General features: G+C 45.3%; 1 protein-coding gene across 1 annotated transcript in view; it reads right to left on the bottom strand.

Moving 5' to 3' along the window:
- Window positions 1-22316, bottom strand: part of DRGX (dorsal root ganglia homeobox) — a 143362-nt gene that overhangs the window by 18417 nt on the left and 102629 nt on the right. The window contains exon 6 of the mRNA XM_069612199.1: window positions 8870-8982. Coding sequence (XP_069468300.1) covers window positions 8870-8982 — 113 coding nt within the window. The remainder of the gene's footprint in view (window positions 1-8869; window positions 8983-22316) is intronic.

Genomic DNA, 22316 nt, shown 5'->3' with positions numbered 1-22316 from the left:
AATTGTACAATAGTGGTACGAACCACTACAAAAAAAAAATATCAATTTCCATTTTGAAGAATGTAACATTTCTACTGCGGGTGCTATTTCTGAAAATCTACACCCACCACTGCAGTATTGGAGGTAATGGGATAATGAAGCATTCTTGCTGCATGATGTAACACTCGGGGAACACATGACTACCTCTCAGCGAGGCGTTCAGTGATGGGGCCATGGGGCCATTTGAACCCCTTCCTTCAAGAAGTGCTTAAATTCGGTAACAACTCCTATGCAGTGGAAGAGAAGGAATGGCTCCAGCAGGCCACCGTACCGCCTCTGCAGACTCAGCCAATAGCATGCTGCTCCGTTGCACATGTCATTCAATAGTGGGTCAGTCGTGCATTAGTGTCCAAATGTACCATTTGTTAATGTGAACATTGTAACTAGACATCCTGATTTTGCCAAGGAAGTTTTTTTTTTTTTTTTGCAGAGCTGTTTTGAATTCCTGACGGTTTTTAGGGAATAAAAAGCATGCTGCAGTTTTCACAAAGAGATTGGGGTGCATGGACCATGCTAAAATGGGGCTGCATAGTAAAGCAACAGAGTCCCAAAAAGAAGCTCACTGCTTTTCCCCTAAGCAACAGTTTTGTGTCACCTACTTGACTCTGGTTCATCCTTGTCTCTCTCAGACCTGCAAAGCAGTCTTCACAGGGTCTTAAGCAATGGTGCTCTTATGCAGAAACCTTGCCACGATCAGCCTGGGCTCAAGTAGTGGGTGGAAACGGGTGTCCTCCAAAGAGATTTGTCAGTAACCAAAGGCTGCATTTCTACATACAACCGACAGAAGCCCTCACAAGTTAGAAATCTTATCACAAAGCTGAAATCGCACGAGTGCAGAAGAATAATCCGTATGATATGGTTAAATGTTCTACCAGTGCGTTCCAGAACCCAGTGGCTGCGCACAGGCATGAAATGTCCATGTTGGCTGCGAATGGCTGGGCATCTTGTGCTTTTTTTGCTGATATGTAAGGCTAATATGGGACCAAGAGAAAAGGGGCTAAAATCACACTTCTAAAGAATAAAGTGAGAAATTGTGTGGAAGCCATGATCTTAATAATGAATTCAATAGATGAGGTTTTTATGTCTGATATTGTGTCTTTTGTGAAAGAGTCTAGGGGGGGGCAGATAGGTATTGTGTGGTAGGACTCTATTTTAAGAAATGTCTTTTTAAAAAAAAAAAAAAATGTATAACATGTATTTTCTCTTTTGTGGTACTTTCTCTTTTTATCATATGTATTGAATTGTGTATTTATGTTGGATGTTAATGGTTTATGCCGAATAAACATTGATTGACTGACTCACAAGAGATTTCATTATGATTACAGGCTGCGGGAAGAAACACACGCCCTTTGCTGTATCCTTTGAAGAGAGCAAACATGCTATTGAGCCCCACCTACCATGCAAAGACATGTTATGTTAAATTATCCACAAAGGATCTCCATGGTCCTTCACGCCTGAACATGTGCTCTGTATCTCCACAGAAGTGTGGCCGTGCTCTAGTGGGGAAGAGCCTGGCGTGTGAGTCTTCAGCATGCAAAGCCAGGCATGTGCATACCCACAATCCTATGCAAGACCACTGACAGTTCTCTGGGGGCATTTCCAAGTGCAGTGCATTAGTAAAAATGGCGGTAAAAGAAAGTGGTGGTGCAAGCCACATGATTTCCACAATTTGCCAGGAGGAGTTGGGGAGCAGGACAGACTTTATGTGTCCGCCCGCTGTACCAGTTCCATCTGACAGATTTGTCTGCAATACCGCCGGCGTGTATTTTCATACTGGCAGTAATCCTATGGATTCCTATGGAATCTGCCAGAAATTACCACCTATTAAAAGCATGAGTAATATACCATAGAAATCCAGTGTAGATGATGCCTGCAATTGTTAATTGTGGGAGGCATGTACAATTTTCCACAAAAGCAGTGGCAAAGTGAAGTGTAAAGGTGAATCTGCCAGTGTTTTACTGGTAACCTTTCCACACTGTGGTGGAAAAGGTGGAAATTGCACAGAAGGGAGCATTTTGCCCCCTGGTCCCCGCCATGCAATTTAAACTTTGAGGCACATGACCCCTGTCTGCCTTTCCATGTGTAGAATTTGCATTTAGACTGCTTATATGCCATTTTAGCTCAGGAATTCCAAGTAATATAATTTGCGCTTAGGAATAGATTCCTAGTAATAAGGAGGTCTGCCTTAGTTATCTTATGTTTGATTACCATAAGCCTATGACACACGTTGTTGCTTGTACAGTACTTTAGGCCAGAATAAGACCACCTCAGTGGACTGAGAGGCATAAAGTCAATCTTTTAGGTCGCAAGTCAACATGAACACCAGTGAGCCCACTTGTCAGCATTGAGTGGTCTGTCAGCCAGCCAGAGTGGCGAGAATGGGTTCCAACTGGACTCATAGGCACGATAAACGGTGATCTGTGCAGTTTGTACAACTGGAATCCTTTTAAATAATAACATTAGGGAGTAGTTATATTTCAGAAATATGATGCTATGTTCGCAACATTCTAAAAAATGAGCAAACATTTCAATTTTCTCCGTCCTTTATGTTACAATTTTTATACTGTGCCAAATCACCACTGCAGTGGTCTCAGACACTGTCTGGGAGCAAAGACCTGGAACAGGCTTCCTGGAAGTTCTTGAGACCTGCTGGGAGCTCCAGCAGATGGTTATAGCCGTGCGTGAAGCAGGATTCCTCTCTGGGAGTTAATGTGCATGATCCAGCCTTGTATTTCCTTCTCAACTTGGGCCGCAGTTAAGTTATCCTGTTAACAGTGGCCAGCATGCAAATCTTCTGCCAAAACAGGGCCGGACAGTATGCTTCCCATATTACATCTCTACTTCTGCCATTAAGCCCCATTCCATAAACTGAGTGCCCCCCTGTGTTTTATTTAAAGATCTAGGTGTTTTGGGGAGTGCTCCTTAACTTTGCATGGCTGCTACAGGGGACTGGCTAGGTGTCTTCAAAGGGAGGTTTTTCTGGATAAGCACATGCATAATAAGAGTATATATTTCTAGGTATGAAAGTTGAACCAAGGTTCATAGCAGACATTATCTGCAGCCAGAATGTGGTGTGTGGAGGTAATTTGCAGTCACCATCATCAGGCAGGGAGAACTGTTAATACTGAATTGGCCCTCACAAGCACTGCATGGGTGCCAGGGCTCAAGCCAAGGTTACAGTGGATTGGCACTTCCATTGACGACACTTCCGGTGATGTCACGTCCTGTGACATCTCTTTCCATTGCCTATGTTAATGAGATACCCACTTATTATTTTTTTAAGACTTGGGTGCTGCGATCAATAAATTGGCTCACTCTACTTCAAGCTTCATGCTGAACCTGTCCTTCTCACTACAGAAACAGATGCAGTCACCTCAAGTTCACCATTGGATGTAATCAAAAACCCTAAACTTACAGAACTGGAGGGCCATGTGAAAAAAGCCTACATGTCATTACCAAAGGAAAAGCTGCATTTTTTAATTCACAAACGGCAAAGAAATTCAAGGGTCCCTTTCATATGAAAAACAGGATTTTTAAACACTCGCACAAAAATGTGTTGCAGGTGTGTTCGCAAGTTAAAGCAAGACATTAACAAAATGTCCCCCTGCCAACATAAAGATGTCAGGGAAAAGACATGGTGTGTGTGTTGAAAAAAAGTAAGGTAGATTATGCTTCACATGCAAAATACTGTCAAACATTTGAAAAGAAAAGCCCACTTGGTTGCCATGAAATGTTCCTCTAGGACTATTTAGGCAGGCTATGCAGGTATCTTTCTGCAAAGGAAATCCAGAGAAGGCAAAACCAAAAATGTAATCCAAATGCAGATTGGAAAAGCACATCACATTACTGGATGAGAAATAAATACAACATTTTCACTGAAACTGCCACCAATCAAAAGGTGGTGCACTCTGACGATTCAGACTCACATTTCAGCAGCAAAGCGACGACCAGCAGATAATAAAAAGTGCAGTTTATTAATGACTGAAAGAAACAGCCCTGTACTTTCAGTGAAAACACAAAGTGGACCCAGAAAACAAACCGTTTTTCAAGGAATCAAGGCTGATGTTAGAAAATACAATATGTGAGTCAATTTCAGTCAAGAACAAATGGTGGGGCTCTGGGCAACATTCACAAATAACTCCCCCACTGAAAGCCTGGCTTTTACATCCCTGCAGCTATTTACAACTGCAATAAAGTGTGGCTGTTAAGAGGTGTTAAAAACAGACTTTCCCTAAACTTGGTGTCTTTGAAAGGGTCATTCTGAGCAGGTCAAATGCTCTAGCTGATGAATTCCAGGTATTTACAACTTCAGGCAACCAACTTCAAAGAGACTAATAAAAACACTGTCCGAGAGAGACAAATGGCTTTGAGGAAGGGAAGCTCATATTTGCACATATGAAGATTCCCTTTGTTTAAAAGGACAATTATAACTTCTGCCTTTTCCGCAGCAACCACAAGTCGTGCTGATCACATGTATGTTTCATTTTTTAGATCATTTCCAGCCGATTTTGGTGATATAAAATTCATCCACCTCCGACTCCGGAACTGTAATGGCCATCTAAAATGGGATGCTGGCTGTTTTTAACATGTCGCGAACGTGAGAGTTTGCGTGCTGGTAGACGGTAAAATTATATGTGGGGAATAAATTGCATGTTCCGAACAATTAGGCTTTTTGTAAAAATGGCAGAAAATTGACAAACGGCTGTGTAACATGGTGCAGACACAGCTTTTGTTTTAATAAATTCCAACTGATTAGCTGAATCGGAAAATATATATATATATTATGCCAGTTGCTTGTAAAATTGGGAAGTTGGCCACATAACTAGTTTTTGGCAAAAATGTTACATGATAACAAAGGGGATTGGGAATGGTGATTGCTGTATGTCTGCTCCATACTCCTAAGCCAATCCTTAGAGAGGGGCTGGAATTGGGAGGAAAGAGAAGAGTAACTGACCAATCCTATTTGCGAGAACTCCTGCAGGGTACAACCCGAGATTGTAAACTCGATGGTGTCATCGCAGCTATATTAAGTGGATGCAATATGAGGAAGGGAGAGAGCCACTGAAAAATACCATCTGACAGCTGCCAGGAAACACCAAAAGGGGACTTTACACAGATTGCCTCTAGGTGGAGCTATCTATTTCTGGGAAGGCCTAAAAGCTGACTGACTCCTATGTGTTGAGGGCCATCCTTGAGAGTGGATTGACCAGACCCCTGTCCTATCTTTCCAGAAGGTTTGCACATGCAGTGGGCGTTCCTGAACTTTAAACAGAGGTTTTTAATATAAGTAGACTTGAGCCCTTTGTAACCAAAAGGTGGGGGAATCTGCTGGCCTTAAATCCTTTCCCTTCATAGTGGGCAGGGAAGAGGGGCAACATTGTATTAATTCCCCTTGGAAAAACACTACGGTGTGATTGTTGTCAAAATTCAAAATGATCAAAGCTCATTCCCAGTGTGCGCTGAAAACCATAGACTGTAATTTAACTGGGCAATTTTTACCATCCAGCTTCCCCAACACTTGCCTTTCAGTGAGGGGGGTCTGAAAACAAACTGCTAAATCACCCTGTGTTTATTTTAAACCAAACGTGGGTGTGAAATCATAATTGTCATATGAATTTGTACCAATTTATACATCCAACTGTTCGCCTTTTAAGCGTGCAGGAAAATCTAAATTGTACAGCTTTATACATGTAAATGACTTTTGTTCATTGACCAATTTGATTATTGCTTGAAGTGTAATCTGTAAAAACAAGAAAAGTATTGTAATTTGTATGATGTATTTGTGTAACAAGAAGTTAATTGTGAGCCACAAAGAAGGTGATGTGTCCAGGTTATGGTGATTTCTATTACTTCTCATTTAAATAAATACAAATATATTTCCTATACTACGCCTGGTTCTTGGCTCACTGTGGACCAAGGGGGGCTGGGTGGGAGATTTGTGTGACTCTATAGGAGTCTTCAGTATGTCCGACACTAAAAGAAACTTAAGGGCGTCTCCCGCGTTAAGGGTGGTCTAAATATAACACAACACCATGTCAGTTATGAGTAGTTCACACAGTCTTAAGTTTTGTCAAGAACAACAGCATGCTTAGCAGGGCTCAAGTGAAAGGAACTCACGAGTGAATGATGTGCGCACATCTTTTTCACAGGGTTGATGCTGTCCCTCAGTGTTTAGCCTGATACAAACTGTGCCGAAGCTGGGATTCAAACCTAGATCATCAAGATTAGGGGCAAGACACTTACCCGTAAAACCACATGTAAGTCTACTCACTACACATATGAAATATGTTATTTTAGAGGTTTTTACTGTACACAGATTTTTTAATATAGCATTTCAGTTTTAAAGGGTGTTCTTTTATAGTTTGCTAGCAACATTATATGAAAAGGTTATTTTTTCGGGTGTTCATGATTAATCATATGAGAGGCAAATGCATATTTGTCCTGTACACTTTGTTCAAATTGGAACCCACTGAAGGAATGTGCATATTTCACTTAAAAATCTGTTCACTTCCGGTGACAACACTTGCCATTACAAATGTTAATGAGACCCCCGACTTTTTTTAGGACGTGTGCCCTGGTGCAAATACACTCCCTTCGCTCTCTCACTCCTTCCCTCTCCCTTGCTTCTCTCCTGTGTTCTCTTTCGCTCACTCCCTCGTTCTGGCTCGAAGCAAGAAGATCCTCACGTAAAATGCATATTAGTCCTAAAACCTTACAAAAGGAACCATGCCCCAAATTGAAAATCAATACATAAGGTAGCCTAATTCCTCCAGGGGGAGGATTACAACTAAGCAAAGAGGGCTAATGCCCATCTTGCCCAAAGCATCGTGGTTCGAAGTGTGGGACACCCGCTGGGCAAGGACTACCTCACTGCAGGGGATCACTACCACCCCCTCTTCCCCATCAATCCAAGGGCTGCATCAACAGGAACACATCAATATCATTGTGTGTTATTAGCATATCCACTGGGACACTTCCAGGAGCACCTCCCTCCTACTGTTATCGTTGTCAATAGATAGCGAGTCACCCACCAGCCAAATCTACACCCCTCGTGTTTGGCTCAGTGTTGCCAAGTCTGCTTATTATAAGCGACATTGGGCTTGTTTTTAACCAAAGTCTCAGTGTTTTTACAGGTTGCTTTTTTTCAGCTTTACCAACCTGCTTTATAGGCCATCCCATTGATTCAGGCCACCTGCTGGATAAATTATTGGCTCTCGGCTTCTGTCTGATTGATTTAGAGGTGGAGTAACATCTTCAATCAGAGAGAAGAACCGGCAGTCAATCGGGTGTAGTAACCTCCCACACACAGATGATGCCCCTCAGATCCCTCCACCTCCCAAAGGTTTCGGCTTATTTTGGTGGGAGAATGCTGGTTTTGGGCCTTATTTTCCAGGTACACAAGGCTTATTTTTTGCTTCTGACCTGGCAAGGCTGTGGCTACAAGTCACCTTGGTGCTTGTTGCTTAGATCTGTGTTCAGTACTGTTAGCATGGCTAATATTATCACTGCTATTGTTAGGCAGGGTAGAGAACAAAATATGAAAACATATACCTTTTCTTTTACCATGGCCTGATTCAGAGCAAATGGTATGAGGGAGGACAAGTGCAGAGGTGTTCACAGTAGTTTATGCAGAGGGGAAAACTGGGCAGCAGTCACCTAGTGCCAGAACTGTGGGTGGTATTCCATTTAGTGTCGGGAGGATAGCTCATGGGCAACGTGCTTGCCTTGGAAACAATACGACACGAAGCAACACAGGTTCGATTCCCGGGTTCACGCTTAGAAACTTCTAGGTATTAAGCGTGCTCTGAATAACCTATCATATCAGAAGTTCATGTCTACTCCTACATATAAACGATCATACAGTCCTACATTGACCCATAGCCGAATCGGGCCTGTCCCGATCTGCTTTAGGCACCCGTCAGGACTTCAAAACACTAACAACCTCGCTCTACACTTTACTGGCTGTTCTCAATATTTCCTGAAACTTCTGGGGCTGATGATGACGAAACACTATGGATCCCTACCAACCTTAACTTTTCCCACCCAAAACGCGTAACTTAAGAATTTATATAAGTGTTATTACAGACGCTTAGCACATTTTCCTACACAGCACCACAATCATAACCAATCTGAATAGGCGCATATTCCTACCACATAATGGACAGCCCTATCTCAACAGGGCCGGGGGATGGGCCCAGTGAGTCGCTGCAGAAACAAAATGTCTTCCTGTTGGGCGTGCCCTTTTTTCTGTTCCCTGCCATGTCCGAACCTGCTGGCCAATTAGCTGATAGAGCGGCGGATCAGGAGCCAAGGTGCCATCCATGACCCATGCATGCTTAGAAGAGTGTGGGCTGATGCAGGGTGCATCCTCTGCCCCTCCCTCCCTCTCCACCAGCACCAGTCTAGTAGCTGTACTATTGGCTTACAAATGCAAGGCTTTAAGTAGCAGGAGGGAAAGAAAAACAGGACTGGGTGACAAAACTGAGAGTTTAAGATGTCTACAGAGACTGCTTTTCCCTCCGTCCTCTTCACACTTTATGCCCTCCGTGCTTACCTTTATCTTCTCGTTTTCTTCTTGAGCACCCCCTGCCCCTCCTACTTTTCCTTGTCTGCCCCCTCTATGTCTTCTCTTCACCGTGTTACCCCACCTTTCACACACACTCTCCTTGTTCTCGCCACTTCTGTTTGATGCGTTCTCACATTCTCCTCCCCTTCTCTGCATTCCACCCCCTCCAGGTTCTCTCTCTTGGGCATTCTCCTCCATTCTCTCTGACCTACTCGTCATTTACTCTCTCGGCTCCCTTCATCCCGAGCCTGGTGGATGTCTTACCTTTCAGAGACGCCACATGTGATAAGGCCTGGGCGTAGGTTGCTGTGTTGAGGAGACTTCCAGGTAAGCAGGAAGGGAAGAACGGAGCAGATGGGCCAACAGCTCGGCTCAGGCTAGGAGAAAAAGAGAAGAGTCCATGAGAGGAAAATTGGGACACATCAGCATCGTGTATGGTGGACACAAATTGATCTTTGGGCATAGTGTGACCATGATTTCACTTGCTTCCCACTCCAGAGTTGATGTGTCAGTACTAAGGAGGGTTCTAGATAGCCACTGATCTCTCAATTCCACAGAGGAAAGTGTGCAGGTACCCAGTCATTTTACCGAAAACAAAGCAGAGAGGGAAGTTTTACTGAAAACCATAATACCGAAAAAATGGGGTAAGGGGTTAAAAATGGTGGGGATGGGGTTGGGGTTACAAGGATAGAAAAAGAGTGGGCTGGGGGACCCCCAATAAAAAGAAAATTGGTATTTATTCTGTATTATATTTTCTGTGAAACGTACCTCTCTGAAATTGTCTTCGGTAAAATCACATATAACCAGTGTGCATGAACCCTCGCTTTGCCAAATGGGTTCCTTTGGTAGCAAGAGTCTCTAAGTGATCTCAAAAAGGCACATAGATGCTTTACCTAGGCCTGGTTGCATATAGGTGCACAATGAGAAGCCTCTCACATCGTGTGCCCCGCTAAGCTTATGCTAAGGGATTTACTGAAATGATCTCCAGTGCTTCAGGACGGACCGCTGCTGCCTTTAGAAAGAGGGTGTATTTAAACTCTGTTTAATCTCTGTCATTTGACTCACACTGCTACCTTTTTATAATGTGTGGTCAAAGTATTTGGCTGATAAAAGGTGCACTGTGTTAGAAACTTGGACCTCAATGAACTTCCCCCTTTAGGACCTTCCATGGACATTCAAATATTGTCCAGCATCAGGCAATCCTTGACCTAGTAGGGTTTAATTCACAGTTATCCCTAAAGTGGTGAGGGCAACCTCAGAAACAGCAATAGCCTATTGTACATAGTAAGCTGTGTCACCAGAGCACTTCCCTCCTGGAACTTGCACTGCATTGCAGCCTCAGCCAGATAAGTTGAATTCCAATTAGTCCATCCATCCATCCATTCATCCATCCACCGACCCATTAATTCATCCATCCCTTCACCCTTTCAGCAACTCCTTCTTCCTAACATGTCTGCAAAATCGGGGGCAAAAGTAGTTTCCCTTTACATAGGTGGGGAACAGATGCATGTAGAGATGTTAAAGTGCGGGCCACGGCAGGTGGAGTCAATTTCACTATAAGGTGTATATCGCAAACTAGCATGTGATGGAGGTCAGATGGAAATTCCATTAGTTTGTTCTGTCTGTGAAGATGGAATAGACTTCTTATGAGACTAGCATTCTTACTCTAGAAAACCAGAGGTGTTTTGTTGGTTAGTGAATGGCCAGTTTATCTCACAAGTACAGGGGGCGTGTTTGTAAATGGCTCACAATATTTTGAATTGTGTATTGAGCTTTGACTCTGACCTGAACCAGGACCTACCTGAAAAAATCAGGAGATATATTAACCCTGAACCATCAACAGGATGTTGATGATCCTTGGTGCTTAGGACATGATTCGAGTGCTCCTATTATGTAGCTGGTGGGTTGAATTCGGTAACTAAAACATTGGTCAGGGAGGTTATGTACCCACGTTTGCAATTTACAATGGATGGTACAGTGGATGAATACTGAGCTGAGGCTCTTGGGTAGGAACAGGGTGCAGCCTAGGTGGTTCCTAACACTTCTCACTTGGTCTTCTCCAAGGCGAGCAAATCACACATGGGAGAAATAGAAGCATGGAATTGCATTTCCATTGCCAAGGTCAGGAACCACAAGACACAATGGCCAGTTGGGTGCCTCATATAGGGCCCATTTTCCATCACAAGAGTAGCCAGTGATAACACCACTCTGGGTTCTGAGAACATCACCAGAGGCAGTGAGTTCAACTCAATAGACCATGTGTTTATCATAGAAGGCACTAAGCATGCCTCAAGAGATCATGTGCACATCACAAGAGCCAGCAGTGAGAACCTCACAAGAGTCAGGGAGGAAATCTAAAGAGACTCTGGGCAATCACAAGAGGCAATAGGAAGAACGCTCATATTAGAATAAGCCACAAATACATCTAAAGTGGCTTTGTGCCTATAACATGGGGTAATGCCTAGCCCACACAAGGCAACAGTGGTCCTGTGCCTATCAAAAGTGTCATCAGTAACCACATAATTGGAATCCATTGACACATATAAATAGGCTGTAGTATGATATGATATGATATGGTATTTGTAACGCGCCTATACACAGGTGTTTCAAGGCGCGACGAGGCAGGGAGGGGAGGAACAAGGGGAGACAGACAACGATCCTACTAGGCCAGGTGTCATTCAGATCGCGCAAGTGCAGGGGTGGGGGAGGGGGAAAAGTGCAAGGGGAAGGGAAGGGGGGGAAGTGCAGTACAAGGTAAGTGGCGTAAAGTAATAATTAAATAGGGCCAGCTGGTGGCAAGTGCAAGGTAAGTGCAGAACAAGTCCTGGGGGAGGGGGGGGCTGTAGGGATACAGAGACAGTCCCGCAGTGCAGAGGGGTTCCAGGGCATCAGTGCAAGTGGAGAGTGGCTGGGCCCAGGGCCGAGGCTGTTTAGAGAGGTCCAGTTGCAGGATCAGTGCAGTTTCAGTGAAGAATATTTAGCTGTTCAGCAGGGGAGAGGGAGAGAGAAAGCAGAAGCAAAGAGGAAGGTTTTGAGGTGCTTCCGGAACCGGAGATGGTTCTCCTCGAGTTTCAGGGAGGCAGGAAGGCTGTTCCAGAGGGAGGCCCCTGCCGCGGAGAGAGATCTACCCCCAGCTCGTTGCTTCAAGAAGCGGCTGACCCTGAGGGATTTGGAGGCGGATGAGCGAAGGGCTCGGGAAGGAAGATATTTGGGAAGAGAGAGTTGAAGGTATTTAGGACCCAGGCCCCAGAAGGCCTTGTGGACAATGCAGAGGGTTTTGAACTTTATCCTCGCAGCCACTGGGAGCCAGTGTAGAGATTTCAGTCCTGGAGAGATACGATCCCTGGGCTTGAGGCCAAGGACAAGTCTCGCAGTTCTGTTCTGGATCAGTTGCAGAGGGCGGAGAGTGGAGGCAGACAGATTAAGATAGAGGCTGTTACAGTAATCCAGCTTCGAGAGAACCAGGGCTCGGGAGACAGTGAGCTTCTGGGGGAAGGAGAGGAAGGGAAGAATACCTCTGAGGAGGTGCAGCTGGTAGTGTGCCCTCTTGGCGACGTCAGAAATATGAGGAGAGTGTGGAGTCGAAGATGACCCCAAGGTTTTTTGCCTTGCAGGTAGGAGCAGGGAGGGGGCCAAGGGAGGCAGGCCCTTGGCCCTTGGTGTATATGGTCACATCAAATGTGGCCATATACACATTGCAAGAAAACAAAAGCATATTGCAAGAGCCAATGAACAGCACAATAGTGTCACAAGAGGTCATGCATTGTAAGCATAAACCGGGTCCAAAATACCTTCAACTATCCCTCTGTAAATACCTCCCCGCCCGAGCCCTTCGCTCAACTACTTCAGATTCCCTCAGGGTCAGTTGAAATCTTAACGAAACGAGCTGGGGGTAGATCTTTGTCTTCGGCTGGGGCCTCCCTTTGGAACAGCCTCCCTGACACCTTAAAACTTGAGGAGAACCATCTCCGGTTCCGGAAGCACCTCAAGACCTTCCTCTTCGCCTCTTCCTTTGCCCCTCTTCTCCCCTGCTGACCTGTTTGTATCTCTTGGCACCATGCACCTGGCCACCCTCTGTCCTTCTTTTCCAGGTACCTGATCAATCTGACTCCCTCCTGCACTGCCTGCGGGCCACCCATTGCACTGGGATCTGTATCTGTACCTATAAAGCCCCCCACCTTTCTTCTGCACTTATCAAATATACCCTATCTGACCGATCATGCACTTGCCACTTGCGTGCTGCACTATCACCTTTTCCTTGCCTGTATTTATTTATTTATTTCACTTATTATTTATTATTTTCTCTCCTCTGTTTTGCACTTTCCACTTCTCCCCCTTCCACTCACTTTCCCCCTTTTTCCCTTCTCCGTGCACTTGCGCGTTCTTAATGTCGCTGGGCCTAGTAAGGTCGTTGTTTTTATTTATTTTTTTGTTCTCCCTTGTTCCCCTCCCTTTTCTTGGTTGCGCTCTGAAACACTTGTGTACGAGCACAATATAAATAAAATATCATATCATATCATGTGCATATAGCAAGAGGTATTAAGTAACCCACAAGCAGTACCTTAAGTGGCACTGGAAAATGAGCTGAAGGTCATCAAGGGGATGTGGCCTAACGGCGGTGGGTCACCTGCCGGCTCGTTAGTCCATGCCCCATTGACGAGCCCTGGCTCAATGGGCTACAGGCACACCTGTCAGGCAGACTTTTGTAGAGATCAGCACCTTCTCCCACATGGGGGAGAGGGGTGCTGGTCCCTGGATGTATTTGCTAAAGGCTTGCCTGTTGGGGGAATCATGCCTGGGAAGGGCAGTGTCACCATTAAATCTGAAAAGATGATGCCGCTGGAAGCCGAGGCCATTTTTCATAAAGCCCGAAACTCCTGCGAATGATCGGGAGACTCAAGCTTTAGAAACAAAAGACCTCTGCTTCAAGCGGCCTCACATTTCATAATGGTGGCATTGGCCCATGGACATCTCTTGCTTGAAGGGATGTCTTGCAGATGTGGCACCACCATTATGGATTAAATGCATTTTTTCATGAAGCCTGAAGCTCTTGCACATGAGCAAGAGCTTCAGGCTTTAGAAATAAAAAGCCTTGTTGTGTAACAGCCGAGGCAGCCAGGAGATATTAGTGAGCCATGGCAGGGCCTCACCTCAGAACAAAATTTCTAAGCCTGCCGGGGCGTGGCCCTGGCTAGCCCTGGCCCACTTAAAGCCCTGCCCACAAATAATACTTAGACTCAGTAATTCTTCAAAGGAAGATGTGAACGAATGAAAAACTATGAAAAACTAGTGAGGTCCTATGCACATCGCAAAAGACCATGTCCATATCAGGCGAGGCCAATTGGTACTGTAGGCAACAAGTTAATCGTAAAATAGCATTTACGCATCACGAGTAGCATTGTGGCACAGGATGCCTTACCATTCAGGAGGCCCTTGTGCTGCTGACTCGGCGCCTTGGTATTTCTCTTCTTGGGGGGAATCCCAGACCCATTTTGGAGGGTGGCCTACAGTTTGTGTGAGGCCCGTGGCCACAGATATATCATAAGATTCTCCGGAATCCATCTGTTTTTCTCGTTGCTTTTTCATTTTACCACATCAGCATAATCTTTTCAGTTAGTCCAATGAAAGGTTCAAAACTTGGATTTTGTTTAGTTTAACCATAAAGCTGTTTTTAAAAAATCCCTTAAAACCTAAAAAGCTCCAAGCAGGCAGAGAGGGGGATTCAATAAACATGTATCTGACAGGTAAACAATAGTTTAATTTCAGTCTCAGAAAACTGCTCCAAACACCATATGTTACATTGACTGTGTCCTCAATGTTTCCATGTTACCCTTGAAATCAACAGGCTTTACTCAGTGGTTATGGCACTAACCCCCCTCTCCAACAAAAACCTGTACGGAAATCAAATTCAATCAGGAACCAGCGTAAGAAATGTTTATTCGGTTATATGTTCATTTATCAATGGTCATTTTTTCGATGGGTGTTTTGCCGAATTTTTTTCTCAACAAAAACAATTTGCTTCTTCTTTTTGGTGGGTCCCCCGAACTCCCCCATCAATTTGACACTATGCCATTCCCCTCTTATATACCCTTCCCCACATCCCCCTCACCCTCTATGTTTTTCGATAGGATTTTTTCAGGGGGGGAAAGTCTGAAAAAAAACCATCGAAAAACTTGACTGTTGGTAAATGAACAACGTACCGTTTACTCTCGTAAAAAGTTGGAATACAGTCTTTTAAGCAACATAAGAGGCTCATAGGTTAGGTGTGTGGCAGTTGTCACTGTCACACTGACGTGTCAATGGCCCTCCATCACTGGGCTAATGACCTGGCGTTTGTGCTCGCTCAACCAATGCGCCAGTGAAAAATAGATTCATGGAATTATTTGCGCGTAAAACGCACATTTGCGCACCATTCTGCCTGAAAATCCCTGTTTGAGGTATGGGGATTTTCGGGCAGAATGGCGCAGAAATGTGCGTTTTACGCGCAAATAATTCCATGAATCAGGAAATGTTAACTTAAGCAGGCACTTCTGGTCGCCAGCTCCTCCGCCCTTGTCATTAACAGCCAGGGGGTTGCCGTTGTTAGAAGGGGCTTAGCGCCCCCTCCACCCAGCCGACGAAAAACCCAAGTCCCCACATAGTCGGCAGCACTGTGTGTGTCGGGAGAGCAAGTTCAGACGGGGTGACCTCCCTGCTCCCTCGACAATGGAAGAGACAGCCCCCTGCTCTGCTGCTAGCCAATGCGGTATATTGCGGTGTCCAGCCCACGTCTGCTTCTGCACTTCGCTGCAGGAAAGCTGTAGTCTTTCTTTCAGCCAAGCCGCAGTCCTTAGTCTAGCTGTTATATCAATCAAACCACACACACTACTCCCTGGTGCCAGCTGCGCCAACAGCATCTGTCCCACAAAGGAGGGATGCAGCCAACTTCCGCTGGTAGCAAAGAATGTTAGCCAGCCAGTCCCTGGTCCATGTGACTGCTTTACCTCCAGCATTGCTGCAGAAACATCTCCCCAATGTTATTACTTTCCTGGACATCTTCGTACAAAAGGGAGAAATGACCCTGTGCTTCAATCGCACAGGGAGAGCGCGAGGGCAGCAGAAGCAGCTCCCCAGACTAGACTCCACAACCACTAGAGAAAAGGTGGGGGCAGGCCCTGCTCTTCCAAACGCGGGGCAGAGAAGCATGCTTGCCCCAAGCATAGGGGAACCAGACATCCCGGTGTTGCCGTGACTGTCCCAGAAGTGGGCCGTTTGTCCCCCGAACCCAAGTGTTTATATTAAATTTAAAAACCCGGTTTCGCTTTTGAGGAAAGGGAGAATGACCACTGGCGCAAATCGTTACATCTCGCTCTTTTGCCAATAGTTCACAAATAAAAGTCAACATATTTTGCCAGTGTTACATTAGCAGGGAAGCCATCCAGGTTGGGCTCAAACCCCCACCCTTTCATTTAACTTAGACGTGCGCTAGCTGGTTATGCCAGAGAGCCTGCAGCGAGGGGGCTTCGGTGCAAGGCCGGCAGTCGCAATCAGAGCAATTGTTCCCCTGTGCACATTCTTACAGTCACAGAGAAATATTTACAGCTTATATTCAGGGAAATAACACAAATCTCCCCACCTCCGTGCCCTTTTTCTCACTACTGTGGCAATAAGCCCCGAGACAGCAGGCCAATACCGCCCAAGGTAGTGTCCCCGGAACCCATAGTTACAGGCCCCAGCGTAGCGAGGCTGTGGCGTTTCGGAACAGAAAAAAGAAAAAAGAAATGTCAAAAATGGCCGCTGGGAAAGGGAAAACGTAGTCCATTTTCCCTTTCCATGGTACCCATCATGAGCGGACACGCTGGGGATAGAAGTGTTCCCAGCACTTTCGCTCCCGAAAAAGAAGAAAAAAGAAGGTAAGTGAGGTAGGGAGGGAAGGGAGGGGATAGTTTGCAGGGGAGGGGTGTGGGGGAAAGAAAAAACATACCTGAATCCTCGGCGGAGTACAATGGCAGCCTCCAGCCGCGTGGAGGCTCGGAGCGTGGATTGCCCCGTTTCGAGCCTCCTCATTGGCGGAGGGGCTGCCACACCACCCACCAGGAAGAAACACAGGCACGTACATGCGTCCACGGGATTACACTGTGATATGGCTCGGAAATGAGCCAATCATCATTCAGTGTAATCCTGTGGATTGCAATGCCAGGTACTAATGAATTGTAGTCAGGGTAGCCATTGTCAAATTGAAGTGCTGCTTTTAAGTAGATGGCCTGCCCCAGTTTTTTTGTTTTTTAAATCTGGTCACCCTCCCCAAGCAAGAATCATCCACATCTTGCAGCCAACCCCCCGAGAGGAACATATTGAGCTTGGGGGGGGGGGGGGTGGGTTGGGAGCAGAGGGGGTGCAGTGGGATGTCAATCTCCAAGGGCTACCTAACAAGGAACCCTCTTTCAGCTTTCAGGTATGCAGTCTAATCCCCAGACTACTTGCTAGTAATCCCCATTACACCGCGTCTTCCTGTCCCTCATCACAGTCCTGACCATCATAAGTAAAACTGTGACGAGGAAGAGGGGAGAGGGGGTAATGAACTGAATATATATTCAAATGCAGGTTACCTCATTGTGCCACTATATGCACTAGCAAAATATGCCATTTATGCCATCACTTCCTCATGTCAGCTGTATAAACTGTTGTAAAAAGTGTTTCACAAACCGCGTGTGTGAAAATGGTATATACATGGCAATGGGTGGCGGGATACCAACTTACATTCTCTCTAAATGCAAGTATTAGGAGGCAGGTTCTCAACTCACATTGCTTTCAAAAGCAAATACTGGGATTCAAGTTTTCAGCTCATATGCCCGAAATGCAGACATTAATATGCAGTTTACAGCCAAGCATTCCCTACAAATGAACATGTCGTGTTGCAGGTTAACAACTCACATTCCTTCCAAAGTCGAAATATTATGATTCATGCCCCAGCACCTGTTAATGTTATAATGCAGACTTCCATCCCACATTCCTTCCAAATGAAAATTGTAAAGTGCATGTTAACAAATCACATTCCCAGCAAATGTAGATTTTATAATGCAGGTTTACGAAGACACATTCCGACCCAACTGTGCATTTTATAATGCAGGCTACCAAGTCTCCTTCCAAAACAAATCTAGGTTACATAGTGCAGGTTACCACCTCAGATTCCCTCCAATTGCCCATATTGCAATGCAAGTTACCACCTCACATTCCCCACAAATGTAAATGTTTTGATGCAGGTTACCACCACACAGTCGCTGAAATTGCCAATATTGCAATGCAGGTTACCACTTCACATTCCCCACAAATGTAAATGTTTTGATGCATGTTACCACCTCAAAGTCCCTGAAATTGCCAATATTGCAATCCAGGTTACCACTTCACAATCCCCACAAATGTAAATGTTTTGATGCAGGCTAACAAATCACATTCTGGAACAAATGTGTTTTTTTATAATGCAGGTTGCCAAATCGCATTCACACCCTAATGTAGGTTACATAGTTACCAGTTCACATTCCCTCCACTTGCCAATGTTGAATTGCAAGTTACCACCTCACATTCCCCACAAATGTAAATGTTTTGATGAAGGTTAACAAATCATATTCCGACCCAAATGTACATTTTTAATGCAGGTTCCTGACTCACATTCTCTCCAATTGCAAATATTTCAATGCTGGTCACCAACGCAGATTCCCTCCGTATACAAGGTTTATGGTGCGGGTTCCCAACTCACGTTCCATTCAAATGCAATTATTATGATACTGGCTACCAATTCAGATTTCCTCAAAATGCAAAAAGTATGAAGATGTCTACCAAATCGCATGACCCATGAAGGCACCAGAATGTGCCGCACTTTAAAACGTCCCCCTCCTTTTTTAGGATTGGGAATTATTATTCCCTGGATGACTAAAACAATCTATGGATACCATGTTTCAATGTCTGTCTGGTTAAAGGCAAAATCAGCATATTTACTTGGCTATGAAGCTCAAGTAGCTGTGATCCATGGCAAGGATGAGGGCTTTGGCAGTATCTCATGCTGTAGAGGCACACAAACACTGGACCATGAGATGCTGTATTTGCATAGTCCATGAGTCCTGCATTAGCCATGGATATAATTCAGATGCCAGAAAACTTAAGTCAAGCAGAGAGAATAGAATACGGCCTTCATAGTAACTCAAGCAACCGAGAGGATGAGTGTTGCCTTTTACAAAACTCCATAACAAATCAATATGGTGATTGCTGACAGAAATCGTGAGAACGCTACAAGTCTTTTGTTTTCTTTACAAAAAGTAGCCCTGGAAAGGCACGCAAGTGAAATCTGAGGTGGGCATCCATTTTGTGGCAACAAAACGGAATGATGGGGTTTTAAGTGGGCCAAGTCTCCTACCAGGAAAATGGAAATGAAACTTCAGATGCGCCACTGCAAGGTCTCGCACAAATGAGATAGCTTCCAAATTATCAGGAAGACTTCCATTCAGCAGAAATCAAGAATGGGAAAATCATTCCAAATACTAAGGATAAACAGGAATGGTGAACTCTTACTTTTCAATAATAGCAGCACAGATGCATACTAACCTTTCTCCCAAAAATGTGAGGGTGAGTTTGCAAAGGACTGTGAGTATACTGGTGTCCTTGTGACGAATCAACTCCCAGGACACCAGTGGTCCAGTGATGAATATTGGTTTCTAAACCATCAATCAGCCCCACACCTCTAGTACACCAGAAGGAATCCAAACAGACTGGAAACACAAGTCAGTTATAAACCTCCTTGTCCAATTTTGGTATTGTGGACGGAACGGCAGGCTTATCTCTGCAAGGTCGTGGATGTTGGTTAGTTGCAACACAGCAAAAATACAGTTATTACCCAATGATAAAAGGGACTGTCCAGTCAAGGTTGTATAAAATATCTACTTTATTATTACTACAACAGACAACTCTAGCACACTATAAAATACAACCTACCCTATAAAGGAACACAGAGGACAGACTGTTTCATGAAGGAAAGGGATGCACTCTGGATACTGACAATGGAATAGTCGGTAAAGCAATCAGTCTTAATTGTTCAAGGTTATTTGGTTTCAGCACCAAGGGAGCAAGGGGTCGTAAATGTCAGTAGGGGCATTCGGTAAAGGACCAGGGGGGACAGAACCACAATGTACCTGGTGCTTGAGATGATCTTGATGCTCAACAGCGTCAAGTCGGTTCCAGGACACCTTGCAGCTCCTGCAACAGAGTACAAGACAGGAGAAAGCTGCGGGTATCATTCGGCAGGCAGTTCGGCAAGCAAGGTTGGATGGATGGTTGCAGGCTGGCCTACACTGCGGCTTGGGGTCAAGAATCGTCTTTGTGCTGGTTGTTGGATCTAGAACGCTGGTCGAGGCATCTCGGACGGCTTTGTGACTGCTGCGTGACAACAGTCAGTGGTGCAGCCGGTCGCAGTTTCGAGGGCTCGACTGCCTCGAAAAATGTCCTTAAAAGATGGACACTGGTTGATGCTTGTTGTGGCCCTCCTCCTAGCTTCTTCCCTAGGCACGTGCCGTCCTTTAAGGCGGATGGCCCAAAGCTGAGCAGAGTGTTTGCAGGCAATAGCCTTGTTCTTTGGTCAGAGACTCTCTAGCACTTCCCACCTAGAAAGCTTGCTGGCAGAAACTAGCAGGGCACGGTGTGTGCTGGCTGGGTACCGGTTCTGGAGCTGCTGGACGGGTCCTCTGAGGTCGGTAGTTCCCTCTGTTCCCTGGGAGATGGTTAGGTGAGGGATCTTGCTTCCCTATTGGAACTCCTGCCTTTCTTCACTGGTGGAAGCTGTAAGGCAGACTGTACCTTCAGCAAAGGTCCAAATTAGTCCTTCTCTTACTCCTTTCGAAGTTGTCTGATGATTTGCCAAAAGAGGGCTCAAACTTCTTTAATTGGGTCCCAATGATTGGTGCAGGCTAAGCCTACCATAATTAACCAATCCTGGGTCCCCATCAGCACTCTTGTGTTATACGTCAGGTCATAACCAGAGTGCTTTGCAACAAGAAAGGCAAGGGGTGACAACATGTACTACTAAGTCCCACCCATCTTCCTGCCTGTTCTGGATCAACGTTTATCTCTGGTTAATTGAGCTCTCAGTGGCTCCTGATGAAAGTGCAGGTCTCCCTTGAAGTTTGTGGCAAGAACAGACTTGCTGTCTCCATCAAATCACATACTTGTTCCCTCTGAAAGGGGGTCCCCAAGCAGGGGTTGCCTACTGTCAACAGTTGTCCCAGACATGACATTCACTGCCCTTCATACAGAGGGGTGGGAGCTAGCTTCCAGTTGACACATTGCATATCAAAGAGGTGTTGGTTTCCTGTGCCCTTTTTTCAGTTCTGCTATCAGGCCTCTTGCAGACCTGTTTCAATTAACTCTCATTAGTATGCACTGCCACCAGCAGAATTTTGACAATAGGCAGGGCAGATCCATGGAGCATTTGATATTTAATTAGGCTGCCCATGGCAGGAGGAAGTTGTTGCCTTCCCCCTTCCTGAGATGCTTTGATGTTCCTGTGGCTGTCACATTGCAGCTGAACATGACAGAGGGACTGTACTTAGAGCTACAAGGAAAAGCACCATTACAGATTACAACCTCTAGTCTTTTAAATAAATACTTGTGTTTTATTCCAGTTCCAGGAGGTGGTAATCTCACTTCTGGAAATCTTTCTGATGAGTGTTTTTAACATGATATGAAAGACAAAGACCAGCCACGGAGCTTTCCTGCACTCAGCGGTGGTCATTTATTCAGATTGTGCTTTCATCAATATGCCCAAAAGGGGCATCAGAGCCTCAAAGAGCCAGCAATCCATAGCACCCAGGATTCCAGTAAGACTTTGGGATCAGCTGTTGTTGTACATATTTTTAACATGACTCTATATAGAAACTCTGACAAAATCAAAAGATTACATCACCACTTCTGAGGCTTGCGCTTAGTCCCCCTACAGGCGTGGGACTTTCTGCTGCACATCCCCAAGTCGATCAAGAGTCCCCCACAAGCTCCCAGGATGCTTCATGCTAGTCGCACAACACCCCTAGCCCCAATATAAAATGTTAAATGTTTACTATTTTCGTAGTTGTGCTGCTGATGTCTTATTGCCCTCGATCATCAATAAATGTACTATACAAACTGATGAATTGCTCACTGATTTGTTGTACTGGTAGCAAAGGAAGGTTTTGTTTATAATGCATAGACCCGGCACGCTCATCCATACTGATTATGCCATTTCCTCTCGTACATAGGCCACGACTCTTAAAAAAGGTACCTATGGTACTCTTGGCAGCCCCCACCCCCCCCCCCAGGCTAAATATTCTTTCGTGATGCTTTAGAGAGGCTGGTCCATTTTTTCAACCCACTTAAAGCCCAGGAGCAAGCTCAGGGTATTGGCACTCCCTGGTACTAGGTCAACATGGTGCAGTTTACAAAGGTGCGGGTTCCATCAATGGGGCACACATTACTGAGGAAGATATTACACTACTCTTGTGAATGCAGAGGCAGTGTAAGGTGGCCAGTTATATCAAAACAAATGCTATGGCAATAACCGCCGAGCCAGCGGGCCATTACCGACTAAGGTAATGCCCCGGGACCTTGACGGTGGCTCCGAGGGCATTATCTTAAGGCGGTAATGGCCAGCCGGCTCGGCGGTATTGCCATTAGTATTCCGGGGTCTGCAGTCTCGGGATACTAGTTTTCTGGA

This window comes from Ambystoma mexicanum, chromosome 8 (assembly GCF_040938575.1).
Source record: "Ambystoma mexicanum isolate Mex_15411 chromosome 8, UKY_AmexF1_1, whole genome shotgun sequence".
Taxonomy (NCBI): Eukaryota; Metazoa; Chordata; class Amphibia; order Caudata; family Ambystomatidae; genus Ambystoma; species Ambystoma mexicanum.
The sequence above is the reverse complement of the archived record's forward strand: the minus strand, read 5'-3'. Positions and strand labels throughout refer to the sequence as shown.